The sequence below is a fragment of the Periplaneta americana genome, chromosome 2 (assembly GCF_040183065.1).
Source record: "Periplaneta americana isolate PAMFEO1 chromosome 2, P.americana_PAMFEO1_priV1, whole genome shotgun sequence".
Classification (NCBI taxonomy): Eukaryota; Metazoa; Arthropoda; class Insecta; order Blattodea; family Blattidae; genus Periplaneta; species Periplaneta americana.
The window spans coordinates 12,080,707-12,098,748 of NC_091118.1; the positions used below are offsets into that span (position 1 = coordinate 12,080,707).

Here is an 18,042-nt window from a genome sequence, read left to right on the forward strand (position 1 = left end):
AAAGTTACCCAGCATTTGCTCGTATTGGGTTGAGGGAAAAGCCCGGAAAAGGCCTCAAACCTCAACCAGGTAACTTGCTCCGACCGGGACTCGAACCCGGGCCACCTGGTTTCGCGGCCAAACGCGCTGACCGTTACTCCACAGGTGTGGACATATTATATTATATTATATTATATTATATTATGTAAAAAGTGTGTTGATAACGGATGTACTCGAATTAGAAAGTTTTTAATTTGTTGTGGGAGCTCTTGAATCTCAGGAGGAACAACTTTTACAATTTTACAACAGCGCAACATAATCTGCTTGGCTCATTACCCAATTTTTTTGCATTGCATTTATTGCATATGTATTTTATGTGTTTTAACACGATTCAATTGAGCATAGTTAAAATTTGAATTATAAAATAATGCATTGCTAAGCTAACGTACTATTACTGCAAACTAAATCAATACACTCTCGTTGTTCGTTAATTCTCTGAGATAAAAATGAATATGTTCATAAACATTATTTTAAGAAATACAGGAAATGAATATACAGAATAACCTATCAAGTTTTCTGTGCATAAGAAGCTATTTTAATCTTACCTGTCCTCGATTCACTCACAAGTTACTGTAATAACATTATAACATTATGTCCATCCAGAGAAACTACACTTTCTAATGATGAAATAATAATTAATTATACAAATCGGTTAATTTAGCTTCCGATATTACTTCATACAAACACAGAAACATTGTCTTTAGGCTAAGTTTCATAGCTTTCGATTGTTGTGTCCAAGGCCCCTTATAGACGAAGTCATTTGTTTTTTATTTGAATACACCGCCTTAGATGGCAGTTATTTTAATTTTAAAACTCATTTATCTCATTAAATATCAGTCCTATCAAAATTTTTCAAAGAATAAAACTTATCACAAATCATTTTAAAGAAACTTTTGTTATGTAACATTTTTCACAGAAATCAATAATAAGCGAGATATTTCGATTTATTTAATTCAGGCCCCCTATAACCCCCCCTTTTAAATAACGTATTTTGAATGCCATATAGCCTAAAATCTAAGTTACAACGAACTTAATTTATATTCCAATTTTCATCGAAATCCGTTCAGCCATTATCCCGTGAAAAGGTAACAAACATACGGACAGACAGACAGACATACAAAAATTTTCAAAAAAGCGATTTTCGGTTTCAGGATGGTAAATAATACATTTTAACACCAATTATTTTTGGAAAATCGAAAATTACCAGAAAAGTTTTGGCTACAGATTTATTATTAGTATAGATTGTAGACCTGGTTAAATGGAAGAGAAGGCCTAAGATATGAACACTGCCATAAATAATATAAATGAATAAATAAATAAGTAATAAATAAATATGTAAAATTATTATTATTATCGTTTTCATTATGATGATTATTATTATTATTATTATTATTATTATTATTATTATTATTATTATTATTATTAATTATGGTTCGTAGATTCCATTTAAAAATAAAATATTTCTGCATATTATCCGTTGTATAATAAAGTATTCCATATAGGCCTGCTTGCAATACTCGTAAGTTAATGAAAATCAGAAAGATGTGTGTCCTAGCAACAGATGAGACAATTGAAGTGGTGTATTGCGTAACAAGATTCAGAGTTTCCATGGTGAACGCGAATTTGTTCAATATTAGTTCTTGTAATTATTCATATTACAGTCTTTCAAAGAGTTTTATTTGTATTTCTTACACAATGATCACGAGGAAAGTGTTAAATTTGGTTTCTCGTGATAATCTTCGAATTTTTCGTGGCGAACATTTAAGATTTTTGACTTACAACCCATTGACCGCTGCTGCAAACATTTCAGAAGAAGATTTTTGTGCTGGTGATCCCAAGTTAACCAAAGGTCTGGTAATCGGTGTGTACGAAAGTTCGGAGGACCTACGATACGCCGATCTGAAATTTACAAAGTCAGGACAGAAGATAAACAGAGTCAGCAATGGCAGGCTAACTCATATGCTTAAATTATCTGGACCCCTTCCTGCTAGGGGAGAAGTAAGGCTTCTTTTTGGTATTGAAGAGGAATTTAACGCCATTTCTGTGGTTGGGATGGGCTCAGAATGTGCTGGATACAACGAAATTGAGGAGCGGGACGAAGGGAAGGAATTTATAAGAAATGCAGCTGGTGCAGGATCCAGAGCCCTTCAAGGACTGAGGATTCAGAGAATATACGTTGATAGCTTCGATCACGCAGAATCCGCAGCTGAGGGTTCAGCTCTTGCGGTGTGGATTTACCAAGAACTGAAACACAAATCAAAGCAGATTCCTATACCACAACTGGAACTCCATGATGGCTCAGACTGTACAAGTTGGCACATCGGTCTTCAGAAAGCAGCTGCCCAAAACCTGGCACGACAGCTTATGGACACCCCTGCGAACATCATGACGCCCACTACATTCGCCCTGAACGCTGTAGAGATCCTGTGTCAGTCTGGCATTAACGTGGAGGTCAAGGTTCAAGGCTGGGCTGAGACACAGAAGATGGGTGCGTTCCTCAGCGCTGCAAAGGGTTCTTGTGAACCTCCTGTATTCTTGGAACTCAGCTATTATGGGACAGCGTACGACGAGAGGCCTGTGGTACTGGTGGGCAGTGGCGTCACATTCGACAGTGGCGGCTTGTGTCTTAAGGTGAGATCAGAAGTCATATATTACCCATGTTAAATACCTCAAAAAGTATTATATATACAGAGTGTTTCAGGAGGAATAGTAAATATTTTAGGGGATGATAGTATGGACTGTTGTGAGTAAAAATGTCCACATAAACATGTGTCTAATTTGTATTTAGTACAGAGATACCCAATAAAAATTTGACATATATTATATGGAATTTTTTAACAGCTGTATCTCTGTACGCAATAAAAATTGGACACGTGTTTTTATGATTTTTTTTACTCAGAACAGTTCATACTATCACCCCCTAAAATATTTACTATTCTTCATAAAACACCCTGTATATCTACAAAAATGTATTGTTGATTATTTGTTATTTTAAAATTGCTGAGTTCTTGTTTACAAAGTGTAGTTTGCGAAAAGAAAATTAATGACAAACATAGGAACGCCATTTATAGAACAATGGTTATTAGAGGAGAAAAATTCTCTCTGGCGCCGTGGATCGAACCCGGGTCTTTGGTTCTACATACCAAGTACTCTAACCACTGAGCTACGCCGAAGTTCAATACTTAGCACCGGGTCGAATACCTCTCCTCTAGTGTTTTCCCCTTTGTGGCCTGACTTCAAATTCGATATATATGTTGACATATATTAAGTCAACTGTCATTATACAAGAGACGCACTCAATTGAGTGACTTGGTGGCCGGGATTCTAATAATTTAATTATAAATATCAACAGTTCTCATTTTATCATTTTTTTATTTTATGTCTTCCAAAACGGATCACCCTGTAGCCATGCCTGGTATACAATTTTAAGGAGGCAAAACTAAATAATAAAATAAATAGGAAGAGTAATATATAAACCAAAATTGTTTCACCCAAAATCTAATAATTTAATTATAAATAGCAACAGTTCTCATTTTATCACCTTTTTATTTTGTCTTCCAAAACGGATCATCCTGTAGTCATGTCTGGTATACAATTTTAAGGAGACAAAACTGAATAATAAAATAAATAGGAAGAGTAATATATAAACCAAAATGTTTTCACCCAAAATCTAATAATTTAATTATAAATAGAAACAGTTCTCATTTTATCACGTTTTTTATTCTATGTCTTCCAAAACGGATCACTCTGTAGTCACGTCTGGTATACAATTTTAAGGAGACAAAAGTGAATAATAAACTAAATAGGAAGAGTATTAGATAAACCAAAATTTTTCACCCAAAATCTAATAATTTAATTATAAATAGCAACAGTTCTCATTTTATCATGTTTTTATTTTATGTCTTCCAAAACGGATCACCCTGTAGTCATGTCTGGTACACAATTTTAAGGAGACAAAACTAAATAATAAAATAAATAGGAAGAGTAACATATAAACCAAAATTTTTTCGCCCAAAATCTAATAATTTAATTATAAATAGCAATAAAAGGGAAAAGTTGAGACGGTGTCGGGTGAAGTTCCCGGGTAGCTCAGTTGGAAAGAGCGCTGGTACGTTCAACCAGAGGTCCCGGGATCGATACCCGGCCCCGGAACAATTTTTCCTTGAAATTATTCAAATCTGCTTTACAGGGAGCCTTACCTGAAGGACTAGATGTGCATAATATATACGTTAATGTACGTTAACAGAAAACCACAATTCCAAGTCACACAGAGATTGTGTGCACTCAATGTGGGTCTCTGGCGTTTCGTCAGCCCATGCGAGTTGTGTGGATATAAAAGGGAAAAGTTGAGACGGTGTCGGGTGGAGTTCCCGGGTAGCTCAGTTGGAAAGAGCGCTGGTACGTTCAACCAGAGGTCCCAGGATCGATACCCGGCCCCGGAACAATTTTTCCTTGAAATTATTCATAAATAGCAACAGTTCTCATTTTATCACGTTTTATGTTATGTCTTCCGAAATGGATCATCCTGTAGTCACGTCTGGTATACCATTTTAGGGAGACAAAAATAAATAGAAAGAGTAATAAATAAACCAAAATTTTTTCACCCCAAAATCTAATAATTTAATTATAAATAGCAACAGTTCTCATTTTATCACGTTTTTATTCTACGTCTTCCAAAACGGATCACCCTGTAGTCACGTCTGGTATACAATTTGAAGGAAAAAAAAAGTGGATAATAAACTAAATAGGAAGAGTATTATATAAACCAAAATGTTTTCACCCAAAATCTAATAATTTAATTATAAATAGCAACAGTTCTCATTTTATCACGTTTTTATTTTATGTCTTCCAAAACGGATCACCCTGTAGTCACGTCTGGTATACAATTTGAAGGAAACAAAAGTGGATAATAAACTAAATAGGAAGAGTATTATATAAACCAAAATGTTTTCACCCAAAATCTAATAATTTAATTATAAATAGCAACAGTTCTCATTTTATCACGTTTTTATTTTATGTCTTCCAAAACGGATCACCCTGTAGTCACGTCTGGTATACAATTTGAAGGAAACAAAAGTGGATAATAAACTAAATAGGAAGAGTATTATATAAACCAAAATGTTTTCACCCAAAACCTAATAATTTAATTATAAATAGCAACAGTTCTCATTTTATCACGTTTTTATTTTATGTCTTCCAAAACGGATCACCCTGTAGTCACGTCTGGTATACAATTTGAAGGAAACAAAAGTGGATAATAAACTAAATAGGAAGAGTATTATATAAACCAAAATGTTTTCACCCAAAATCTAATAATTCCTTTCCCCTTAAGGAACCAGGAGATATGGATCTCATGCGGGGTGACATGTCAGGGGCGGCTTGTGTGATAGCCACGACCAGAGCCATAGCTCACCTCCAGCTGCCAATCAACATCAGAGGGCTGATTCCTCTATGTGAGAACACGCCTGGCTGCCAAGCCATGAAGCCTGGCGACGTGGTGGCCACCATGAGCGGCAAGAACGTCCTGGTCGAGGACACGGACTGCGAGGGTCGGTTGTTGATGGCGGACACTCTGTATTACGCACAGAACTTCTGGCCGCGCTTCGTCGTGGATATCGGCACCCTGAGCAAGGACATGAACAGGGCGCTAGGCAGGGCGGCCACAGGGGTGTTCACAAACTCTGATGCATTGTGGGAGCAGATCAGGTTGGCCGGTGTGCATACTGGGGACCGCGTGTGGCGCTTCCCGTTGTGGGACTACTACAACAAGCAGGTGAGACAGTAGCTCATATTATATTAAAGACTACATTAGATAACATTAGAGTATATTAGATTAGGAGTTAAGGGAATCATAATAGTAAAATATTATAAGATATCACAGTAGAAATTAGTAGAAGACAAGTAAAATATTTTTATTTTATTGAGTTATTTTACGACGCTGTATCAACATTTAGGTTATTTAGCGTCTGAATGAAATGAAGGTGATAATGCCGGTGAAATGAGTCCGGGGTCCAGCACCGAAAGTTACCCAGCATTTGCTCGTACTGGGTTGAGGCAAAACCCCGGAAAAAACCTCAACCAGGTAACTTGCCCCGACCGGGATTCGAACCCAGGCCACCTGGTTTCGCGGCCAGACGCGCTGACCATTACTCCACAGGTGTGGACGAGGGGTTAAAATCACATTAAAGAATTTATGAGGCAAAACTACATTATATTAGATTACATTACATTACGATAGACTAGATTAGATTACATTACATTACAATGCATTAGGTTAGATTATATTACATTACATTAGGCTAGATTAGATTACATTACATTACGATAGATTATATTACATTAAATTACGATAGATTAGATTACATTACATTACGATAGATTAGATTACATTACATTACGATAGATTAGATCACATTACATAAGGTTAGACTAAAATAGATTACATTACATTATGATAGATTAGATTACATTACATTACGATAGACTAGATTATATTACATTACGTTACGATAGATTAGATTATATTACATTACATTAGGTTAGATTAGATTACATTACGATAGATTAGATTACATTACATTACGATAGATTAGATCACATTACATAATGTTAGACTAAAATAGATTACATTACATTATAATAGATTAGATTAAATTACATTACGATAGATTAGATATGGGTACATTACATTAGGTTAGATTAGATTACATTATATTATGAAAGATTAGATTACATTACATTACGATAGATTAGATCACATTACATAATGTTAGACTAAAATAGATTACATTACATTATGATAGATTAGATTATCTTACATTACGACAGATTAGGTTAGGGTACATTACATTAGGTTAGATTAGATTACATTATATTATGAAAGATTAGATTACATTACATAAGGTTAGACTAAATTAGATCACATTACATTACGATAGACTAGATTATATTGCAGTACGTTACGATAGATTAGATTAGATTAGATTAGATTAGATTAGATCACATTACATAAGGTTAGACTAAAATAGATTACATTACATTACGATAGATTAGATTACATTACATTACGATAGATTAGATCACATTACATAATGTTAGACTAAAATAGATTACATTACATTATGATAGATTAGGTTACATTACATTACGATAGATTAGATTAGGGTACATTACATTAGGTTAGATTAGATTACATTATATTATGAAAGATTAGATTACATTACATAAGGTTAGACTAAATTAGATCACATTACATTACGATAGACTAGATTATATTGCAGTACGTTACGATAGATTAGATTAGATTAGATTAGATTAGATCACATTACATAAGGTTAGACTAAAATAGATTACATTACATTACGATAGATTAGATTACATTACATTACGATAGATTAGATCACATTACATAATGTTAGACTAAAATAGATTACATTACATTATGATAGATTAGATTAGGGTACATTACATTAGGTTAGATTAGATTACATTATATTATGAAAGATTAGATTACATTACATTACGATAGATTAGATTAGGGTACATTACATTAGGTTAGATTAGATTACATTATATTATGATAGATTAGATTACATTACATAAGGTTAGACTAAATTAGATTACAGTACATTATGATAGATTAGATTATATTATATTACGATAGATTAGATTAGATTAGATTAGATTACATCAGATTACATTACATTATGTTAGATTAGAATAGACTACATTACATTACGATAGACATTAGACTGCATTACATTAGGTTAGATTAGATTTCTTTACATTACATAAGATTAGATTAAATTACATTACATTAGGTTAGAGTAGATAACACTGCATTACGATGGATTAGATTAGATTAGATTGCATTACATTAGGTTAGATTGGAATAGATTACATTACTTTATGATGGACCAGATTAAATTATATTACGTTAGATTAGATTTCAACACATTACGATAGATTACATTACATTACATTAGGTTACATTAGAATAGATTATATTACATTACGATAGATTAGATTAGAAGTAACAATCAATAGGATAATACTAAATTAAGTTAGAAGTAATGTAAGTGGATTAATTGTCCACCACTGTGGAGTAACGGTCAACGCGTCTGACAGTAGAACGAAAGGGCCCAGGTTCGAATTCTGATTGGGACAAGTTACCTGGTTGCGGTTTTTTCCGGGGTTTTCCCTCAACTGATTGAAGCAGAATTGCTGGTAACTTTCGGCGTTGAACCTCGGAATCATTTCACCATCATTAATTCACATATCATCATCCCTACAATAACCCAGGTTCAGTTCACGGTGCGGCGTACTTGTACAAGAGCGCGGCCTTTCGGCTACCCAATCATTCACAGAATAGGAGTGATAAGCACAATAAGCCTAAGACTGCAGTGCAAGCCTTCGGGTCCATTCTCTGTACAAAGAGGAAGAAAAAAGGGATAAGTATATCAGATTAGATTAGATTAGATTAGATTAGATTAGATTAGATTAGCCCGGGGAAGAAAAAAGGGGTAAGTATATCAGATTAAATTAGATTAGATTAGCCCGGGGAAGAAAAAAGGGGTAAGTATATCAGATTAGATTAGATTAGATTAGCCCGGGGAAGAAAAAGGGGTAAGTATATCAGGTTAGATTAGATTAGATTAGCCCGGGGAAGAAAAAAGGGGTAAGTATATCAGATTAGATTAGATTAGATTAGCCCGGGGAAGAAAAAAGGGGTAAGTATATCAGATTAGATTAGATTAGATTAGATTAGCCCGGGGAAGAAAAAAGGGGTAAGTATATCAGATTAGATTAGATTAGATTAGATTAGATTAGCCCGGGGAAGAAAAAAGGGGTAAGTATATCAGATTATATTGGACTGGAAGTGACAGATTTAGATTAGATTAGATTAGATTAGATTAGATTAGATTAGATTAGATTAGCCCGGGGAAGAAAAAAGGGATAAGTATATCAGATTATATTGGACTGGAAGTGACAAATTTAGATTAGATTAGATTAGCCCGGGGAATAAAAAATGGATAAGTATATCAGATTAGATTAGATTAGATTAGATTAGATTAGCCCGGGGAAGAAAAAAGGGGTAAGTATATCAGATTAGATTAGATTAGATTAGCCCGGGGAAGAAAAAAGGGGTAAGTATATCAGATTAGATTAGATTAGATTAGCCCGGGGAAGAAAAAGGGGTAAGTATATCAGGTTAGATTAGATTAGATTAGATTAGCCCGGGGAAGAAAAAAGGGGTAAGTATATCAGATTAGATTAGATTAGATTAGCCCGGGGAAGAAAAAAGGGGTAAGTATATCAGATTAGATTAGATTAGATTAGATTAGATTAGCCCGGGGAAGAAAAAAGGGGTAAGTATATCAGATTAGATTAGATTAGATTAGATTAGATTAGCCCGGGGAAGAAAAAAGGGGTAAGTATATCAGATTAGATTAGATTAGATTAGATTAGATTAGCCCGGGGAAGAAAAAAGGGGTAAGTATATCAGATTAGATTAGATTAGATTAGATTAGATTAGCCCGGGGAAGAAAAAAGGGATAAGTATATCAGATTATATTGGACTGGAAGTGACAAATTTAGATTAGATTAGATTAGCCCGGGGAAGAAAAAATGGATAAGTATATCAGATTAGATTAGATTAGATTAGCCCGGGGAAGAAAAAAGGGGTAAGTATATCAGATTAGATTAGATTAGATTAGCCCGGGGAAGAAAAAAGGGGTAAGTATATCAGATTATATTGGACTGGAAGTGACAGATTTAGATTAGATTAGATTAGATTAGATTAGCCCGGGGAAGAAAAAAGGGATAAGTATATCAGATTATATTGGACTGGAAGTGACAAATTTAGATTAGATTAGATTAGCCCGGGGAAGAAAAAATGGATAAGTATATCAGATTAGATTAGATTAGATTAGATTAGATTAGCCCGGGGAAGAAAAAAGGGGTAAGTATATCAGATTAGATTAGATTAGATTAGCCCGGGGAAGAAAAAAGGGGTAAGTATATCAGATTAGATTAGATTAGATTAGATTAGCCCGGGGAAGAAAAAGGGGTAAGTATATCAGGTTAGATTAGATTAGATTAGATTAGCCCGGGGAAGAAAAAAGGGGTAAGTATATCAGATTAGATTAGATTAGATTAGCCCGGGGAAGAAAAAAGGGGTAAGTATATCAGATTAGATTAGATTAGATTAGATTAGCCCGGGGAAGAAAAAAGGGGTAAGTATATCAGATTAGATTAGATTAGATTAGATTAGCCCGGGGAAGAAAAAAGGGGTAAGTATATCAGATTATATTGGACTGGAAGTGACAGATTTAGATTAGATTAGATTAGATTAGATTAGATTAGATTAGATTAGATTAGATTAGATTAGCCCGGGGAAGAAAAAAGGGATAAGTATATCAGATTATATTGGACTGGAAGTGACAAATTTAGATTAGATTAGATTAGCCCGGGGAAGAAAAAATGGATAAATATCAGATTAGATTAGATTAGATTAGATTAGCCCGGGGAAGAAAAAAGGGGTAAGTATATCAGATTAGATTAGATTAGATTAGCCCGGGGAAGAAAAAAGGGGTAAGTATATCAGATTAGATTAGATTAGATTAGATTAGCCCGGGGAAGAAAAAAGGGGTAAGTATATCAGATTATATTGGACTGGAAGTGACAGATTTAGATTAGATTAGATTAGATTAGATTAGCCCGGGGAAGAAAAAAGGGATAAGGCTATCAGATTATATTGGACTGGAAGTGACAAATTGAGATTAGATTAGATTAGCCCGGGGAAGAAAAAATGGATAAGTATATCAGATTATATTGGACTGGAAGTGACAGGTTTAGATTAGATTAGATTAGATTAGATTAGCCCGGGGAAGAAAAAAGGGATAAGTATATCAGATTATATTGGACTGGAAGTGATAGATTTAGATTAGATTATGTTAGATTAGATTAGATTAGATTAGATTAGATTAGATTAGATTAGATTACGCAAAGTGGTGCGAAAAAAGAAATGACAAGGGAAATACATGGAGGAATAGAAGGAGAACAAGGGGAATACAATTATAACTAAGGGAATACAAGTAGAATCAGGAAAACACAAGGAGAACAAGGAGATATATGAGTACAATTACAACAAGGAGAACAGAAGCGCGACAAGGAGTTTCACCCTTACCTAGTGAGAAGAAAGGCGTACTTCTACGTGAAAGCTGACGGTTCGAGTCTTAAAACTAATCTAATTCTGCAGGTAACAGTAAGCAGGTCGGTGGACGTAAGGAACGTGGGTTCGGGGCGCGGAGGCGGTGCCTGCAAAGCCGCGGCCTTCTTGCGCCAGTTCGTGCCGTGCGGTGAGTGGATTCACCTGGACAACTTCGGAGTCATGTATGCCAACGGGGTGGACGAGTCCTACCTCAGGCAGGGGATGTCTGGTCGACCCACCCGCACCCTGGTGGAGTTCATATCGCAGCTAGTCTGCAAAGATTGTGGGCAGCGGAAGTAACTCTGTGATATATTGTTTGTGTCGCAAAATAAATTATATAAATCCTTCAGAATGTCAGTCACTTTTATTCATAGCCAATACATTTTCCTCCTATCTACCGAAATATAAGACGTTTACATGAAAACAAATGAAAGACGATATACTCAAAATCATACCAATAAGATAGCCTAATGTTAATCTTATGGGGAAAAAAATAAAGGCATTTCATGTTGCCATAGTTACAGTAGCTTCCTGGCCTGAAGATGAATATAGTCATCTATACTAATAATAAATCTGTAGCCGAAATTTTTCTGATAATTTTCGATTTTCCAAAAATAATTGGTCCTAACATATAATTATAATTAACCGCCCTGAAACCGAAAATCGCTTTTTTTTTTTAATTTTTGTCTGTCTGTCTGGATGTATGTTACCTTTTCACGCGATAATGGCTGAACCGATTTATATGAAAATTGGAATATAAATTAAGTTCGTTGTAACTTAGATTTTAGGCTATATGGCATTCAAAAAATTTTATTTAAAAGGGTGGTTATAAGGGGGTTTGAAGTAAATAAATCGAAATATCTCCCTTATTATTAATTTTCATGAAAAATATTACATAAAAAAGTTTCTTTAAAAATAATTTCCGATAAGTTTTATTCTATTCAAAATTTCCATAGGACTGATATTTAATGAGATAAATGAGTTTCAAAATTACAATAACGCCATCTAAGGCGGTGCAATGAAATAAAAAACAAATGACTTCGTCTATAAGGGGCCTCGGACAACAACAATCGAAAGCTATGAAACATAGCCTACAGAGAATGTTTCTGTGTTTGTATGAAGTAATATCAGAAGCTAAATTAACCGATTTGTATAATTAATTATTAATTCACCATTGGAAAGTGTAATTTCTCTAGATGGACATAATGCTATAATGTTATTACAGTAACTTCTGAGTGAATCGAGGCCAGGTAAGATTGAAATAGCTTCTTATGGACAGAAAACTTGATAGGCTATTCTGTAAATTCGTTTTCTGTATTTCCTAAAATAATTTTTATGACGAAATGAGTGATCTCTGGATCAAAATGATCGAATTTTAATTTTTTTAATACAATTTAAATTAAGTAACATATTAAACGATTTATCCTTCTATCAAACACGAATGTTCCCTGCATCAAATGTCCTATTTTAACTATGTAATTACTTTATATTTATTTCTAACAGGTGCAGCGGAGCGCACGGGTACGGCTACTACTGAATAATATTAACAGTGAACAAAATACAATCACAGAAACAAAAGACGAAAGATGGTAATAGAGAAATATAAACAACTGAAGGCGGTAGCATAAAAAAACCTACTTACAGCACAGATAGTAGAATTATTGCATATGCAAATACAAAATATCACCAGGTTTACATATGAACCAGGCTAACTAACTGATTGGTTTAAAAAAAAAAAGACAGACATTTCCAGTATAAAAAAACGTATTAATTCTACTCTTCAAAATGAATTGAATTTAAAAGTTTTTCTGCTCTATTTGAGATGCAAGGCTTGGAGCAGACAACTGAATCACTTTGAACCGATGTTTACATTTCGAATTTAATTAAAAATCCCTGTTCAAATGCTTTTGTGCGCCATGTTTGAAAGCCTCCTCTATATGAACATCCGCTTTAATATCTGCGTATTGCGTTCGATGTAAATATAAAAAAAAGAACATCAAAATTTAATTCCATAACGAATAAATAAAATAGTATAACTAAACCGAACAAATCCGGATATTAAAAAAATAATAATTAACAGAATTTTATAAAAACCCGATGCACAAAACAAATGAGAAACACGGATTAAAAACATAACAGCTACTGCGTGCAGAGTGGACAGGATTTAGTTAACAGAGTGTTATTATATGTAGTTTTCGAGTTTTGGTTGCCTAGTTATGTTTTTAATTGTAGATAAGTATATTGCCAGCAAAACAGGGGTAGATAATTAATCGATGCTTCATGTCGTGCATGAAGGTTAAAAATTTTTTTTTTAGCCCAAGTGGAATTTGTCATAACGGATGACAATAGGCCTATGAGGGGCAAGGGTTCGAAAAGGCAGTTGAAATGTGGAAGAAACACGAATGTGTTAGAAATCAAAAACGTTTTTAGAAAAAGATTATGAGTTGCAACGGGAGGAGCAACATTTAGAAAAAAACACAGGGTGGGTTAGGATATACAGAAGAATGGTTGAAAGAAGTTGAGGATGGGTTAGAACGAAGTGAAGATGAGTCAGGAAACACGCAAGGAAGATTGGAAGAAGAAGAAGAAGAGAATGGATTAGAATTCATGGGAGAACAAGAATCAAGAGATCTATAACTGCACTGTGCTGCATACCTTTACGTACAAGGACGGCACACGGACAGCGCGTACATTAAAAAGGGAAAAAAGGGGAATAAAGAGAGAACAAGGGGGATAAAGGGAGAACAACAGGGATACAGGAAGAAAAAGGAAAGTAAAGGGAAGCTCAGGATAATACAAGAAGAACAAGGGGAATGAAGGATAAAAAATTAAAAATACAAGAAGAACAAGGGGAATAAAGGTGAACAAGGGGAAGACAAGGAGAAGGAGAATAGAAGGCAAACAAGAGGGATAAAAGGAAATTGGGACTAGAAGGCGAACAAAGAAAATAGTAGAAGAACACGAGAAAAAAGAGAAGGACAAGGATAGGAAGACAAGGAGAACGAGGGGAAGACAAGGAGAACAGGAGAAAAGCAGGAAGAACAAGGAGAATATAAGGAGAACAAGGGAAAGGCAAGGAGAACGAGGGGAAGACAAGGAGAACGAGGGGAAGACAAGGAGAACAGGAGAAAGGCAGGAAGAACAAGGGAAAGGCAAGGAGAACAGGGGAAAGGCAGGAAAAACAAGGAGAATATAAGGAGAACGAGGGGAAGACAAGGAGAACGAGGGGAAGAGAAGGAGAACGAGAGGAAGACAAGGAGAACGAGGGGAAGACAAGGAGAACAGGGGAAAGGCAGGAAAAACAAGGAGAATATAAGGAGAACAAGGGAAAGGCAAGGAGAACGAGGGGAAGGGAAGGAGAACGAGGGGAAGACAAGGAGAACGAGGGGAGACAAGGAGAACAGGGGGAAAGGCAGGAAAAAGAAGGAGAATATAAGGAGAACAGGGGAAAGGCAAGGAGAACGAGGGGAAGACAAGGAGAACGAGGGGAAGATAAGGAGAACGAGGGGAAGAGAAGGAGAACGAGAGGAAGACAAGGAGAACGAGGGGAATGCAAGGAGAACTAGGGGAAACAAGGAGAACGAGGAGAAGTCAAGGAGAACGAGGGGAAGACAAGGAGTGCGAGGGGAAGTCAAGGAGAACGAGGGGAAGTCAAGGAGAACGAGGTGAAGATAAGGAGAACGAGGGGAAGAGAAGGAGAACGAGGGGAAGGGAAGGAGAACGAGGGGAAGACAAGGAGAACGAGGGGAAGACGAGGAGAACGAGGGGAAGACAAGGAGAACGAGGGGAAGATAAGGAGAACGAGGGGAAGAGAAGGAGAACGAGGGGAAGACAATGAGAACGAGGGGAAGGGAAGGAGAACGAGGGGAAGACAAGGAGAACGAGGGGAGACAAGGAGAACAGGGGGAAAGGCAGGAAAAACAAGGAGAATATAAGGAGAACAGGGGAAAGGCAAGGAGAACGAGGGGAAGACAAGGAGAACGAGGGGAAGATAAGGAGAACGAGGGGAAGAGAAGGAGAACGAGGGGAAGACAAGGAGAACGAGGGGAATGCAAGGAGAACTAGGGGAAACAAGGAGAACGAGGAGAAGTCAAGGAGAACGAGGGGAAGACAAGGAGTGCGAGGGGAAGTCAAGGAGAACGAGGGGAAGTCAAGGAGAACGAGGTGAAGATAAGGAGAACGAGGGGAAGAGAAGGAGAACGAGGGGAAGGGAAGGAGAACGAGGGGAAGACAAGGAGAACGAGGGGAAGACGAGGAGAACGAGGGGAAGACAAGGAGAACGAGGGGAAGATAAGGAGAACGAGGGGAAGAGAAGGAGAACGAGGGGAAGAGAAGGAGAACGAGGGGAAGACAAGGAGAACGAGGGGTAGGGAAGGAGAACGAGGGGAAGACAAGCAGAACGAGGGGAGACAAGGAGAACAGGGGGAAAGGCAGGAAAAACAAGGAGAATATAAGGAGAACAAGGGAAAGGCAAGGAGAACGAGGGGAAGACAAGGAGAACCAGGGGAAGATAAAGAGAACGAGGGGAAGATAAAGAGAACGAGGGGAAGAGTAGGAGAACGAGGGGAAGACAAGGAGAACGAGGGGAATGCAAGGAGAACGAGGGGAAGACAAGGAGAACGAGGAGAAGTCAAGGAGAACGAGGGGAAGACAAGGAGTGCGAGGGGAAGCAAAGGAGAACGAGGGGAAGTCAAGGAGAACGAGGTGAAGATAAGGAGAACGAGGGGAAGAGAAGGAGAACGAGGGGAAGACAAGGAGAACGAGGGGAAGACAAGGAGAACGAGGGGAAGACAAGGAGAACGAGGGGAAGACAAGGAGAACGAGGGGAAGAAAAAATGGGGGAAGGCAGGGGAAGACAAGAAGAACAATGGAAAGGTAAAGAAAACAAATAGAATACAATAAGAAGAGGGGAAAATAAGAATAGGGAAAGACAAGGATATCGGTACCATTACTTCACAATCATTTTGCTACACCGTTTCCATAGCAACTACAAACTAATGCATTGAAACAAAAGAAAGTCCATTGTGTTGTGCAACTGATGTAAAATTCTGTATTGGAAGAAATACCGAGACACGTTTTCAAGGTGACTAGGTCATTTCCAACGGGCTGTTTAATGTTTCCGTAGGAAGGTGACACAGCATTTAAATTTCCAAGAGCCACAATGAAGAACGAGATAATCACCGATCTGTTTGCTTACTCCAAAGCTTGTAAGGTCGAGTACAAGAGCTTTCCTCTCTCTTGGAGCACTTCTCGAAACAGCGAAGAAGCGTCTTTCATAAAGAGACAAGCCCTACAATTCCGACGCACAACCAGATCGTTCCAGAGGGGGCCACAGAATTATGAAGAGTCTAGCAAAGAAGAGAGCGGCGATAATATCTAAAGGAAGAGCTGCTCTGCGTAAATCTTCAAGCAATTAAATATCATAAATTTCAAAGGACACGAAAGAATGGATACAGCAGAAAATAACCTCATTGGTTATCGGATATAAGAAATTAAATAATTCAGAATCTCAATAAAAAATAATGATTATTTAACGTTCCTTTTAAACTACAGAGGCTATTCATAGACGTTAAGATGATAATTGTAATTCTAATTCTTTATTTAACGTACCTTTTAAACAACAGAGGCTATTCATAGACGATAAGATGAAAATTGTAATTGTAATTCTTTATTTAACGTTCCTATTAAACTACAGAAGCTATTCATAGACGATAAGATGATAATTGTAATTGTAATTCTTTATTTAACGTACTTTTTAAACAACAGAGGCTATTCATAGACGATAAGATGATAATTGTAATTGTAATTCTTTATTTAACGTTCCTATTAAACTACAGAAGCTATTCATAGACGATAAGATGATAATTGTAATTGTAATTCATTATTTAACGTTCCTTTTAAACTACAGAGGCTATTCATAGACGATAAGATGATAATTGTAATTGTAATTCTTTATTTAACGTACCTTTTAAACTACAGAGGCTATTCATAGACGATAAGATGATAATTGTAATTGTAATTCTTTATTTAACGTTCCTATTAAACTACAGAAGCTATTCATAGACGTTAAGATGATAATTGTAATTGTAATTCTTTATTTAACGTACCTTTTAAACTACAGAGTCTATTCATAGACGTTAAGATGATAATTGTAATTGTAATTCTTTATTTAACGTTCCTTTTAAACTACAGAGTCTATTCATAGACGTTAAGATGATAATTGTAATTGTAATTCTTTATTTAACGTACCTTTTAAACTACAGAAGCTATTCATAGACGATACGATGATAATTGTAATTGTAATTCTTTATTTAACGTACCTTTTAAACTACAGAGGCTATTCATAGACGATAAGATGATAATTGTAATTGTAATTCTTTATTTAACGTTCCTATTAAACTACAGAAGCTATTCATAGACGTTAAGATGATAATTGTAATAGTAATTCTTTATTTAACGTTCCTTTTAAACTACAGAGTCTATTCATAGACGTTAAGATGATAATTGTAATTGTAATTCTTTATTTAACGTACCTTTTAAACTACAGAAGCTATTCATAGACGATAAGATCATAATTATAATTGTAATTCTTTATTTAACGTTCCTTTTAAACTACAGAGGCTATTCATAGACGATAAGATGATAATTGTAATTGTAATTCTTTATTTAACGTTCCTTTTAAACAACAGAGGCTATTCATAGACGATTAGATGATAATTGTAATTGTAATTCTTTATTTAACGTACCTTTTAAACAACAGAGGCTATTCATAGACGATAAGATGATAATTG

The 18,042-nt window shown here is 35.8% G+C and overlaps 1 protein-coding gene across 1 annotated transcript; it reads left to right on the forward strand.

Moving 5' to 3' along the window:
* The first annotated feature begins 1,693 nt into the window (after positions 1 to 1,693).
* Positions 1,694 to 11,592, forward strand: LOC138695239 (cytosol aminopeptidase-like). The gene is made up of 3 exons (XM_069819692.1): positions 1,694 to 2,670; positions 5,372 to 5,812; positions 11,300 to 11,592. Exons 1-3 carry the CDS (start codon positions 1,735 to 1,737, stop codon positions 11,549 to 11,551), a joined length of 1,629 nt encoding a protein of 542 aa, XP_069675793.1. The 5' UTR covers positions 1,694 to 1,734; the 3' UTR covers positions 11,552 to 11,592.
* The last annotated feature ends 6,450 nt before the right edge of the window (positions 11,593 to 18,042 follow it).

Excerpts from the sequence above, each read along its gene's own strand:
- LOC138695239 (XM_069819692.1), top strand. The coding sequence starts at position 1,735 with ATGATCACGAGGAAAGTGTTAAATTTGGTTTCTCGTGATAATCTTCGA. Across the intron at positions 2,671-5,371 it reads GTGGCGGCTTGTGTCTTAAG|GAACCAGGAGATATGGATCT; the intron begins GTGAGATCAGAA and ends TTTCCCCTTAAG. Across the intron at positions 5,813-11,299 it reads GGGACTACTACAACAAGCAG|GTAACAGTAAGCAGGTCGGT; the intron begins GTGAGACAGTAG and ends CTAATTCTGCAG.